The sequence below is a fragment of the Nansenia antarctica genome (assembly GCF_963989245.1).
Source record: "Nansenia antarctica genome assembly, chromosome: 7".
Lineage (NCBI taxonomy): Eukaryota > Metazoa > Chordata > Actinopteri > Argentiniformes > Microstomatidae > Nansenia > Nansenia antarctica.
The window spans coordinates 18,478,344-18,491,376 of NC_137677.1; the positions used below are offsets into that span (position 1 = coordinate 18,478,344).

General features: G+C 47.1%; 1 protein-coding gene across 1 annotated transcript; it reads left to right on the forward strand.

Moving 5' to 3' along the window:
• Window positions 1-7,709: 7,709 nt before the first annotated feature.
• LOC308162474 (uncharacterized protein) lies at window positions 7,710-8,659 on the forward strand (the record flags this gene model as incomplete). The annotated part of the gene is made up of 2 exons (XM_080536625.1): window positions 7,710-8,240; window positions 8,654-8,659. 2 exons carry the CDS (start codon window positions 7,710-7,712, stop codon window positions 8,657-8,659), a joined length of 537 nt encoding a protein of 178 aa, XP_080392751.1.
• Between the last annotated feature and the right edge of the window lie 4,374 nt (window positions 8,660-13,033).

Here is a 13,033-nt window from a genome sequence, read left to right on the forward strand (position 1 = left end):
CATTTCAAGAGTGTCAAGGGTCTGCATACTGTACATAATGTACATGAGGCATACTGTACATGGGTCATTGTACAGAAACGGTGGCATTTGCAATTACAAATGTCTTACATAATGTACATGAGGCATTTCTCATTTCAATTCTAATACATTTACAGACATTTCAAGTGGTTCACTTTGTCATCCTGGGGTATTGTGTGTGGATTGATGGAAAATTATTTGAATTTAATAAATTTTAAATTGAGGCTATAACACAACAACATGTGGAAGAAGTGGAGGGGTTTGAATCCATGGAAGCCCTTATTATCATGTTAATGATATGACTTCCAATGGGGACGTGGTGGCCTTGTTAGCACAAGGCCTCTCTGTTCTGTTTGGACCAGCCTGTTCATTATTCATCAAAGGAATTCAGAAGAGAGTGAATGTAGAATGTGTGTGTGTGTGTGTGTGTGTGCGCGTGTGTGTGTGTGCGTGCGTCCAGCCGTGTATTTTATTGAGTGTGAAAACGACTGACTGTTCCATCCTCAGTTTGTTATTGAGATACTTCAAAAAAACAAAAAAGCGTTTTATTTTTCCCATAAGGGATGATCATACGCTGTATTCTAGTGTCAGAGACATTTTAAAAGATGTATGACGTTGGTGAATAATAAGAAACTAGTTTTGTACAAACTATGGGACGGAGGAGCCAGAGGACATGTGTTTTCTATAGTAGAGATCACGTCTGCTGGCAAGAGTCAATAAATAGATGATTTGAAAAATATTTAATCTTTGGGGTTAGCAGAGGGGACTGTTGAAGAGGATGTCACAGATGGAAATTTACCGTGCGGAGTAGTAGGGTCTTTGACTACACACACGCACTTGCGCACACGCACACTCACTCACTCACTCATTCACACGCACACTCACACACTCACACACACACACTCACACTCACACTCACACATACAGTATGCTGTAGAAGGTAGTGTGTGAGTGCGGGGTCCCAGGGGAGAGAGACAGAGGAAACTCATTAGCCTGTGTGAGATTGCATGAGAACACCAAGCTGCTCCTCTACGTCACTGCACCTCTACCTCAATTAGGGGAGAGGAGGAGAGGGAGAGGAGGACAGGGAGAGGGAGATGATGAGGGGGAGAGAGACAGACACACACACCACCACCACAGACACACACACACCACCACCACAGACACACCATCAAACACACACACCATACTATAGCTGTATATAAACATACCATCCTTCATCTCCTGAGAGAGTTGGTCGTGCTGGAGCAGTGCAGACATGTCTGGGCCTTCAGTCTTGTCCAGAATGTTCATCACCCCTACACGGTCTTTACTGAGGCGGAAATTGAAGTCCCCGAACCAGAAGACCTCATCAAAGTGTGTGGTCACATCAGCTGAGAGACATAGAACACAGTCGGACATTAACACTGATGTTTCCACGCAAATACCTTGTTGTTAAAGGTTGTTCAGAGAACAAACAGAGCAGTCCCCCTGACTTAACATGGACTATGACATTGCAGTAAGAGGAATACATTAGCACTCCCTTTCCCTGTAAAGAAACACCAGAACACAGTTTAGTCTGTTTATTTATTTTGTGTTGTTTCAATATTAAGAATGGAAAATTATGTTTATTTATTTATTTTGTGTTGTTTCAATATGAAGAATGGAAAATGATTAGTACTGTGGATACTGTAATTTATGTATTAATTCATGGATTATATAATTTAAGTATTATTGTTCTCACTTGGAAGTGAGGGATAGGGGTAGGACAGGATAAGCTGAGGCTTCATCCTACTCCCTTTCCAACAGTGATACCTGTACTTTTCCTTATTATTATTTTTTATTTTTTAACCATTGTTCGAAATAAAGATTCATTCATTCATTCAGTCTGGTCTACTTACAGGCTGTGGAGAGGTCAGGGTGTGTGTCAGGGAGGCATTTGGGAAGAGCAAGTGTTTTAATGATCTTCTTGTAGTCCCGGATCCTCTTAGACACTTTGGATTTTCCGGCTGGAACACATGGACATAAAAACAAAAAAAAGCCCTACAATGCTACATCATCTAAAGACAAATCACTAAATCAGTACAATCATACTTAGGGCAGCACTCATCATGGCTGGATGACACATACTGGCTCCAGAACAGCTTCTTTCACAGCTTCTTTCAGCACCCCACCCCCACACCCCATGGGGTAAACTGACTATCAGAACTGACTAAATGCAAATTTCGGTCGCATTTTGTTGTCTGGTACTTGTACTCTGCAATGACAGTAAAGTTGAATCTAATCTATAAAAAAAAAAAGGAATGGGCTTTCTGTTCCCTGTTTAGAATCCCATGTCATGCAATGGCATCTCTTCCTGAGCAGAACTGCATTTCCCAGAGGCCTCTCTTACAGGTAAAATGGGAGGCGATGAAGAGGAACGAAGTCCCGAAGAAAGTGAGAGCAATCCCCAGAGCCCCTTTGGTCTTGATCAGAGGGACGACCCGCGTAGTGACTGTGTCATGCTCCGCCCCTGCCAGGGACACACACACACACACACACACGCAGACGCACACACACACACACACACACGCACACACACACACATGCAAACACACATGCAGACGCACATACACGCACACACATTCACACACACACACACACGCAGACGCACACGCACATACACACACACACACACAGTCAGACTATGACACTAAACAAATGTGCATTGTAGCTTGATAAACGTGTATGCACAGTAGTAGCTAGACAGATCATGTTATATAACATCTGCAATGTCAATGACACTCAATGAAACATTCTATCTGACACAACATTCTCTGGACCGGACCTGTGCATAACCAGGCGATGTCCCTCCTGATGAACACGGTGAGGTACAGAACTCCGTGGGCGGCGGCATGGTGCAGCTCGTAGCACGACCCCAGAACCTCCTGGAGACGGGCCTCCCACTGCCGCCTGTGACACACACACACACACACACAAACACACACACACACACGCAAACACACACACACACACACACACATACACACACGCCCACACACGGACACACACAAACACACACACAAACACACACACGCAGACGCACACACACGCACATACACACACACACACATGCAGACGCACATACACACACGCATTCACGTACACACACACACAGACGCACACACACGCACATACACACACACACACACACATGCAAACACACATGCAGACACACATACACGCACACGCATTCACGCACACACACACACACACACACACATGCAAACACACGCAGACACACATACACACATGCACATAAACACCTCAGTTTTCACAACACTTAACCTCATTGTTATGACGTTATAACTAGTGTTGTTCCGATAACGATACTAGTATCGGCATGGCCACCGATACGCACAAAAATGCTGGTATCGGTATCGGCGAGTACTTTACAAAAACGTATATATATTATTTTTTTAAAAATTTTTACTTAAGTTTTACAAAAACTTTACGGGCCGGTTTCACAGACAAGGCTTAAGCCTAATCCTAGACTAAAAAACATCTTCAATGGAGATTTTACATTGAAAGTGTGATTTAGTCCAGGACTAGGCTTAAGCCTTGTCTCTGAAACCGGCCCTATGAGTTTTACAAAGGTTTTGAGCAGTGCCAGACTAAGTGTTAGCAATAATTTTACATCGAGGTTAGTATGCGGCTCAAAAAACATGTTTTTTTGTTTTGTTTTTTCAAACGCCGTGGTATCAGATCGGTACTCGGTATCGGCAATTACTGCACGGTCAGGTATCGGTATCGGGATCAAAAAATGGTATCGGAACAACACTAGTTATAACTCATTAACATAATCATGCCGTCTCATACACACCTGTTTGGACATCCCTCCTGGACTCCAATGATGTACACGTCTTGAGGCTCAGACTCAAACAAAAGATCCTCTAGGTTGTTTGGTCCCTGAAAATGACACATGATTTACTGTTGGTTTGGTAAATGGACCTCTCATGTCTACCTAGTGCCAAAACTGTGGGACGAGTAGCCGAGTCCAATTTTGCTCGAATAATAAATAAAGAAGAAAATGTACAATACTAATAAGCGCTGCTTGCTACTGCAAGCACACTTAATAACACGCTGACCCTTCACCTTCTCTCCCTGCATGTTCCACGTGACGATGTAGACGCCCAGGCTCCCAGGCAAGTAACGGTCCAGCACGTCCGCCCCCAGCAGCGCACCACCGTCCTGCACACTGCGATGGGGGAAGTATAGAGCAGATTTGCATGACCTGTCTAGCCATACGCTCAGTGAAGCTGTTTACCAACTTCAAATACTCATCAATTAATCCAAGGTGGTTGACAACTTTTATTAAGGCCTACTCCTGTTTAAGACAATAATAATAATAATAATAATAATAATAATAATAATAATAATAATACATTAGACTTTTCTAGACACTCAAAGACGCTTTACAAACTGAAAAGATCGAGTAGTAAAAATAAAAATAAACAAAAAATAAATGTGATGTTTATGTTCCCTCTCAGAAGGTAAACAGAGGCCATTCTTATGGATCAGTGCTTTATCTACAAACTCCAATTCATGACTGTGAATTCTGGTGAACATATTGGATGACTGAGTTTATGTGTAACCAAATGACTTACCTCACTGTCTCTGTGCCATCACCTGCATGCACCACAATGCTCGTCAGATATCTTGTAGATATCATCTTCTCAGCAAGTAGATCATGTCTTCTAGATGTCATCTTCTCTTCATGAAATGTTATTTTCTAACTGACGTGATCCCAGGTTTCACCTGTATTTATAGTCTACCAATTGTTGACTATAGAGCCCCAGAAACCTTCCTCCGACGCTTGATTATTTTGACCCATGTGGTTAGTTGTTTGGCTCTCCCGTTTGTCGATTCTAGTTCTAGTAGTTTTCACGTCCGAGTTTTGTTTGTTTGTTATTTTGTTAACTCTTGTTGTTTTCTTTGTTTACCCTCGCTCCCCAAAGGAACCTGCCTTCCCTGCTTAGACCCCTGCCTGCCTATCGACTACGTCTCCTGCCTATGCCCCAGCCTGCCGGCCGACTACTTCTCCTGCCTAACCCCCAGCCTGCCTGCCGACTAATCCCCCTGCCAAACCCCCCCCTGCCTGCCTGCTGACTATTCCCCCTCACTGCTCTGGACTGGTTAGTACACGTACATATTTCAACACTTCACTCATCTACATATCTACACCACACTAGCTCTTGCACGCTAGACACTCACACTCAGACACATAGAGTACAGTCCCACTCACACCTCATTTACATTTTCTAGTTTTCTGGCATCCACACATTCCCCCCACTTAGGTCCCGTTAGAGTAGGTTTATTATTTTGTCCATTTTAATAAATCCTTTTATTGTTTATTTGCCTCTTGTGTCCGTCTGTTCTGGGGTTCTGCCACACTTGACTCTTTTCTTAGTTACATCATAACAGAATAATCAAGCCATAATGAGTCAAGGCAGAACCTCGGGGCAGACGCCCGCAGTTAAGCCCAACCCAGTTTCCCATTCTGTTGACGAGCTTGTTTCCGCCCACGCGGCTGAGCTCGCGTCCCTCCAGGCGGAGTTGAGTAAAGCTTTCCCCTCCGTTCAGGGTAACATCGCTGAGCTCCAGGAGTCGTCCACCTCCGCCTCAGCTGCTCTCACCTCCCTTGCTGTCCGGATGGGCACTCTTGCCTCTGCGGTGGCTTCCATCCAGCTGAGGCTGAACACGCTCCCTGGAGGAGCTGCAGTCCCTGCTCCCCCTGCTGATTCACCGGGGGTTCCAGCCTCCCCAGGGCGAGCTCCCGCCCAACCCGAGCCCAACCTGGTTACCCCTCGACCCTTTGGAGGGAACTTTGATCTGGGCAGAGGGTTCCTGACCCAGTGTGAACTTTTTTTTTCTTTCCAACCATCCAAGTATGGGTCAGAAGAGGCTAAAGTAGCCTTCGTTATGTCCCTCCTGGTGGACAAGGCTCTAGACTGGGCCATAGCCGTGGTGGGCAGAGACCCACATCTTGCCCAGGACTACGAGGCGTTCCGCCGGGAGTTTTCCTTTTTATTTGACCACCCCTCTGACGGCGCGGACGCCGCCTCCAGGATGCTGGAACTCCGGCAAGACTCCAGGACCGTCGCGGACTACACCCTAGAGTTCCGGATCCTCGCCGCCGACAGTGGGTGGGGAGACATAGCGCTCCGTTGCGCCTACCGGCGGGGTCTGAGTGAGGCGGTGAAGGACCTTATCGTCCGGGACCGCCCAGGCTCCCTTCAAGAACTGGTCACCTTGTCCCTTCAAATGGATGAGCGCCTGCGGGAGCGCCGCCAGGAGCGCAGCCAACGCGCCGTGGGGCCCCCTCACTCGGTCCTCAGCCGCACGTCCTCTCTCCCCCGTTTTGCGGCCGCCCACTCGGCCCTGCCCCCTCGGGTTCCCATGCTCTCCCCAGCCCCATCCACCTCCGAGTCAGCGGAGGAGCCCATGCAGGTCGGCCGGTCCCGCCTCTCTCAGGAAGAGAGAGAGCAGAGAATGCGGGGCGGGCTGTGCCTGTATTGCGGAAGACCCGGACACGTCCTCCGAACCTGCCCGGCGCGGCCAAAAGACCCGGCTCACTAAAGGAGGGGTTTTTGGTGAGCCGTGCCTCGATCCCCCAACCCATCAAGAACCACAACCGGCTGTTCCCAGCCACCCTCTCCTGGGGTGAGGAGTCCTTTTCTGCCGGCGCCCTCATTGATTCCGGGGCCGACGAGTGCTTGATGGACATCTCCCTCGCTCGTCAGGCCGGCATCCCGCTCGTTCCCCTCGACCATGCCTTGTTCCCCCAAGCCATCGATGGTAGGCCCTTAGGTAGGATCACTCACAGCACTGAATCCCTCACCCTCACCATGTCCGGTAATCACGTCGAGACGGCACGTTTTCTTGTCCTCCACGCCCCCACTGCACCCCTTGTATTAGGTAGGCCGTGGTTGGAGAGACACGATCCCCACATCTCCTGGACCACTGGGCGGATTCTGGGCTGGAGCATCCCCTGTCATGCCAACTGCCTACGCTCCGCCCTCTCTCCGTCCAGCGGTCCCAGGCCCGTAGTCTCTCCCCCGGACCTCACTGGTGTCCCCTCTACGTATCTTGACCTGGCCATGGTATTTAGTAAGGACCGCGCCCTTTCACTTCCCCCTCACCGGCCGTATGATTGTCCCATCAACCTCCTTCCCGGGGCAGCCCTTCCCAAGGGTCGTCTCTACAACCTCTCTGTCCCGGAGAAGGAGGCGATGCGCAATTATATAGCCGAGTCCCTAGCCTCGGGTGTAATTCGACCATCGTCTTCCCCCCTCGCGGCGGGCTTCTTCTTTGTGGCGAAGAAGGATGGTGGCCTGAGGCCCTGTATAGATTTTCGTAGTTTAAACACCATCACTGTTAAGAATAAATACCCACTCCCCCTTATGAGTTCCACTTTCGAGCCACTCACTCACGCCCGGGTGTTCACTAAACTTGACCTCCGCAACGCCTACCATTTGGTTAGGGTCAAGGAGGGGGACGAGTGGAAGACCGGGTTCAACACCCACCTCGGTCACTTCGAGTACCTGGTCATGCCCTTTGGCCTGTCCAATGCCCCCGGAGTCTTCCAGGAGCTGGTCAATGACGTGCTGAGGGACATGATAAATGTTTTCGTGGTTGTTTACCTGGATGATATCCTGATCTTTTCCCCGACCATGGAGGAACACCACCAACACGTGCGCCTGGTCCTACAACGGCTCCTGGAGAATCGTCTCTTTATCAAGGCGGAGAAATGCGTCTTCCACTCCTCCTCAGTGACGTACCTGGGTTACGTCGTGGAAGAAGGGCAAATGCGCGCCGACCCGGCTAAAATTAAGGCGGTGGTAGAGTGGCCACGACCCACCGACCGAACACAACTCCGGCGCTTCCTCGGATTTGCCGGGTTTACCCGGCGGTTCATAAAAGGGTTTAGCCAGGTGGCGGCCCCTCTCACCGCTTGTACCTCCACTGTTCGCCCGTTCTCTTGGACCCCTGAAGCTGAGGCAGCCTTCTCCACCCTGAAGGGCCTTTTTACGACCGCGCCGGTGTTGGCCCACCCGGATCCAGCCAGGCAGTTCATCGTGGAGGTAGACGCTTCAGACACGGGCGTCGGGGCCGTTCTCTCCCAGCGGTCAGAGGAGGACCAGAAGGTCCACCCGTGTGCCTACTACTCTCGCCGGTTTGACCCGGCCGAGAAGAACTACGATGTGGGCAACAAGGAGTTGCTGGCCATCCACGCTGCCCTCGGAGAATGGAGGCACTGGCTGGAGGGGGCTAAGCTGCCGTTCCTTGTGTGGTCCGACCACAAGAACTTGACTTACATGAGGACGGCAAAAAGGCTTAACCCTAGACAGGCACGCTGGGCCCTGTTCTTCAGCCGATTCGACTTCACCCTCACCTACCGCCCGAGGGGTGAATCCCTCTTCGGCTCCGCCCCCTCCTGCCTCGTTGGCGCTCGTTGAGCCTCATCAGGCTCAAGTGGAGACAGCTGGACCTTCCACAGCAGGCTATCAACTCAGGAAGAGGCAGCCCTATAAAGAGCCCCAGAAACCTTCCTCCGACGCTTGATTATTTTGACCCATGTGGTTAGTTGTTTGGCTCTCCCGTTTGTCGATTCTAGTTCTAGTAGTTTTCACGTCCGAGTTTTGTTTGTTTGTTATTTTGTTAACTCTTGTTGTTTTCTTTGTTTACCCTCGCTCCCCAAAGGAACCTGCCTTCCCTGCCTAGACCCCTGCCTGCCTATCGACTACGTCTCCTGCCTATGCCCCAGCCTGCCGGCCGACTACTTCTCCTGCCTAACCCCCAGCCTGCCTGCCGACTAATCCCCCTGCCAAACCCCCCCCTGCCTGCCTGCTGACTATTCCCCCTCACTGCTCTGGACTGGTTAGTACACGTACATATTTCAACACTTCACTCATCTACATATCTACACCACACTAGCTCTTGCACGCTAGACACTCACACTCAGACACATAGAGTACAGTCCCACTCACACCTCATTTACATTTTCTAGTTTTCTGGCATCCACACATTCCCCCCACTTAGGTCCCGTTAGAGTAGGTTTATTATTTTGTCCATTTTAATAAATCCTTTTATTGTTTATTTGCCTCTTGTGTCCGTCTGTTCTGGGGTTCTGCCACACTTGACTCTTTTCTTAGTAACATCATAACACCAATGCTATTATGCCGTCATCCGTCTATGACATCACAAAGGCGCAAGACAGTTTTGACGTCACCATGGTCCGTGAACCTCAGGATAACTCGATATGTCATTTGTAAACACAAAACGAAATAACCAATAAAACGCCTGTTTAGAAGCTTCCAGCTAGTAGTTGATGGCGATTACGCCGGTTTTTCATGTTTTTATTTATTTATTACATTTATATAAATATATCAAATGAAATAACAATTAAACGGTATGGAACAGCATGAAAACTTCACATGTTCAGGATGAAGTGTGTTTTTGTCCTGTCCTGTCCGGTTATTAAAATGGGATGAAAAGATTCAGCGAGGTAGATCGGGTCGGAGAGGGGGGGGTGTAGAGTTGGAGTTGTTGAGAGATGTGACACTTAACGTGACACTTAATGCTGCGGCCAAAAAATACCAAGGTTTACAGTTGCACATAATAACAGTGTAGTATTTTCTCTTCTGATTCCTTCATTTTATAAGAAATGTCGAGCATGCGAAGAGCCATACCATTTTCTCAAAACAGAGGGGTAGGTTAGTCTAATACACTAAGTGGTGAAAAGGTCTCCAAGTTCTTCTTTTTTTATAGATTATGAAAATAGTTGAGGAAATTATTTTAGCAGGACAGGCTGTTTCTTAATTACTTTTGCATGTGGCTTTCATTCATGCTCTGTAACCCAAGAAGAAACTTTATTTCTATGACGTTTTTTTTTCTTTTTAATAAGCGACTTCTTAACTTGTGAGTTTCCTAGACTAGAACTTTACATTTGAAATGAGTACTATTAGTAACGGTTAGTTAGGATCTATGAGAGCTCATTATTTCAGACACTACCCCATCCCTTCATCCAAGTGAATTAGGAGCACTATCATTGCTAAAGGAAAATCCAGGCTTATTTTTGTTAACTCTCGTGAGATTTATCAGAATAAGCCTGGATTTTCCTTTAGCGATGTTGATGGAACGCCCCCCCTGGAGGAAGAACAACACAGACATCTCCCTCATACATAACATCAACATGGATTTTAATATCATTTAGTTTCAGATTAACATTCCACATTTTATACAAAATCATTGGAAAAACGTCATGACAACCTCTGAACCCCGTCCTTCTTCAGCGGCTCCCGCCGGCGAATTTGCGAAACCTAGGATGGTAGGGGAAGGCAGGGCAATACCGCTCTTTTCTCATCCTTTCGATATCGTTTTTTTTCTCCTTTTCAATCTTCTCCTTCTCTCTCGACTTCTACCCTCCTTCTCTCTCCCTCTCTCTCTACCTCTTCTGTCCTCTTCATCGCCTCCATCTCTTTTCTCATCCTTTCGATATCCTTTTCTTTCTCCTTTTCAATCTTCTCCTTCTCTCTCTCGACTTCTACCCTCCTTCTCTCTCCCTCTCTCTCTACCTCTTCTGTTGTTAGGATGAGAAAGGAGGATGGTATCATCCACTGCATTTGAACAGGCTGGATATAACTTCGGAGCCTCTTCTCTTCATCCTGGTGAAGAGGGACGTTTTACTGCTCTTCTCTGTTCGAGGAGAGGAGTCATCTTTCCCTTTGAAGGATGAGAAAGGAGGGTGGTATCATCCACTGCATTTGAACAGGCTGGATATAACTTCGGAGCCTGTTCTCTTCATCCTGGTGAAGAGGGAAGTTTTACTGCTCTTCTCTGTTGGAGGAGAGGAGTCATCTTTCCCTTTGAAGGATGAGAAAGGAGGATGGTATCATCCACTGCATTTGAACAGGCTGGATATAACTTCGGAGCCTGTTCTCTTCATCCTGGTGAAGAGGGACGTTTTACTGCTCTTCTCTGTTCGAGGAGAGGAGTCATCTTTCCCTTTGAAGGAAGAGAAAGGAGGATGGTATAGGTGTGCAGCTTTTTTTTATTTTCTTTTTTTTAAACATCAGTTCAGTTGAATGTGCAACATTTTTAATGGAATAGCACATGGGGTTATATTTATAATCTTGACAGAGCAGTGGTTTACTTACCTGTAGAGGATACAGGCCTGGAAGAGCTTTGAGGTTTGCTCTTCATCGATTTCGGAGGACTGCCGTCTATTTTCTTGGAGCCCTGAATGTTGAGAAAAGGTGCAAATGGAAATGCCATACCTGTTGCAGCTTATCAATCCCAATAAAGCAATGCAATTATACAAACTAAAATACTACACATATGAATATAAATGTGTAATTCTGTATCAATTAGTTAAAGACAAGGCAGTGTTATCAATTAACATTTTGAAAGATATACATTCAGTATGTGTAATATACCTTCCAGCGAGAGAATAGTTTTCCCTTCTTTCCTTTCTTGGCTGCCTGTGCTGCACCACACGCACCAAGAAGCTCCGTCGTCAATGACGTCTCCAAAACATTGACAATTGCTGGATCTTTGGACTCAGCCGCCATCTTGAGGCCTTCCTCACCACCGAACTGTTGCACAAGCTCCTTGTGAACATCCTCCTTGTCAAAGTTTGGCAAGACATGGGAAGGGGAGGGGCCACATACCCTCATATCTGGTGACACATAGGCAAGGCAAGGTGAGTTTATTTGTGGCACATTTCATACAATAGAGGCAATTCAAAGTGCTTTACATACAGCATTGAACAATACCAAGAGGAGGATAGTAAGAAAATATATATATATATATATATATATGTGTTACGGTACATGTGGGAATACGGTACATGTGGGAAAACTAGGGTTAGGGTTAGGTGCTAGGGTGACTTGGTACATGCTGGCATGTCGAACCCTAATTCTAACCCTAACCCTAACCCTACCCCTAACCCTAATCCTAACCTTAACCCTAGCATGGCGGCCATCCTGCTGTCGCACGCGCCCTCCAGGGCCTCTGCCACACCCACTGCTGCAGCAGGAAGCAGGACGTCCTATTCAACACCTGACACCATCTCCAGGAACAACAACAATAACAACACAGAGGGAGATCAGGCACCTGTGAGGGAAGGAAAAGGTAATCATGTCAGATCTATGGTATAGAGCTACATGACTGGGGTCTTAATCGCTCATAGATGGATGTAATGATAGTGGTATCTCCAGATGTACGTCTGTGTGTGCCTGCATGTCATGAAAGTATACTTTATTATTTCTTTTATTCAATGTTATTTACCTTTAATACTGGCCAAAGCCATAGGAAGCGGCCGAAATGCTGGCCATCAGGTCGCGGTGGAAGTCCTCATATGTCCGTTGATGTTTGGACAATTTCAGCTTCAGGAAGCAAGTGGATGACTGTGGTAGAACACAGTCAACCACTTCCACTTGCAGGTATTCTGGAGGGACATCCCACCCAGTCCAAAAAGCCAGAAGTCTTTTCAGACCTTCAGACGAACCTAGGTAGTGGATAGGATATCAATTCAGAAACAATCCATTTCAACAAGGGCCAACAACAAATGTCTCCGCCCTAGGAGACCTATCCTAGAGCAATAGGTGGCAGATTTTGGCAAAATAAAGTAATTAATTGCAAGTGCCCTAGAGAGTGCTGTGGTCTAATGCGCTTGGTGCTTATTCTGTATACACATCCATGTAAGGGCATCAGTATCGAATAATGAAAAATAGCCATACTTGTTTCGATGAAGGTCCTCAGGAATCCCAGCATCCTCTCCTGGCCCTCCTCATCGCCATCTTCAATGTTCGAATCTGCCTCCGGCCATTACATTTTCTCCAGAATCATCTAATATAAATGCTCCCCCTTTATGCTTTTTCAATTACAAAAGCCGTTTCAATACACAATCTTTAAAAAAATAATCGAGACACATTTAATGCAAAGCTACATGTGATAAGTTCGCACTTTGGCGAGCCCACTGGTCATGATAAAA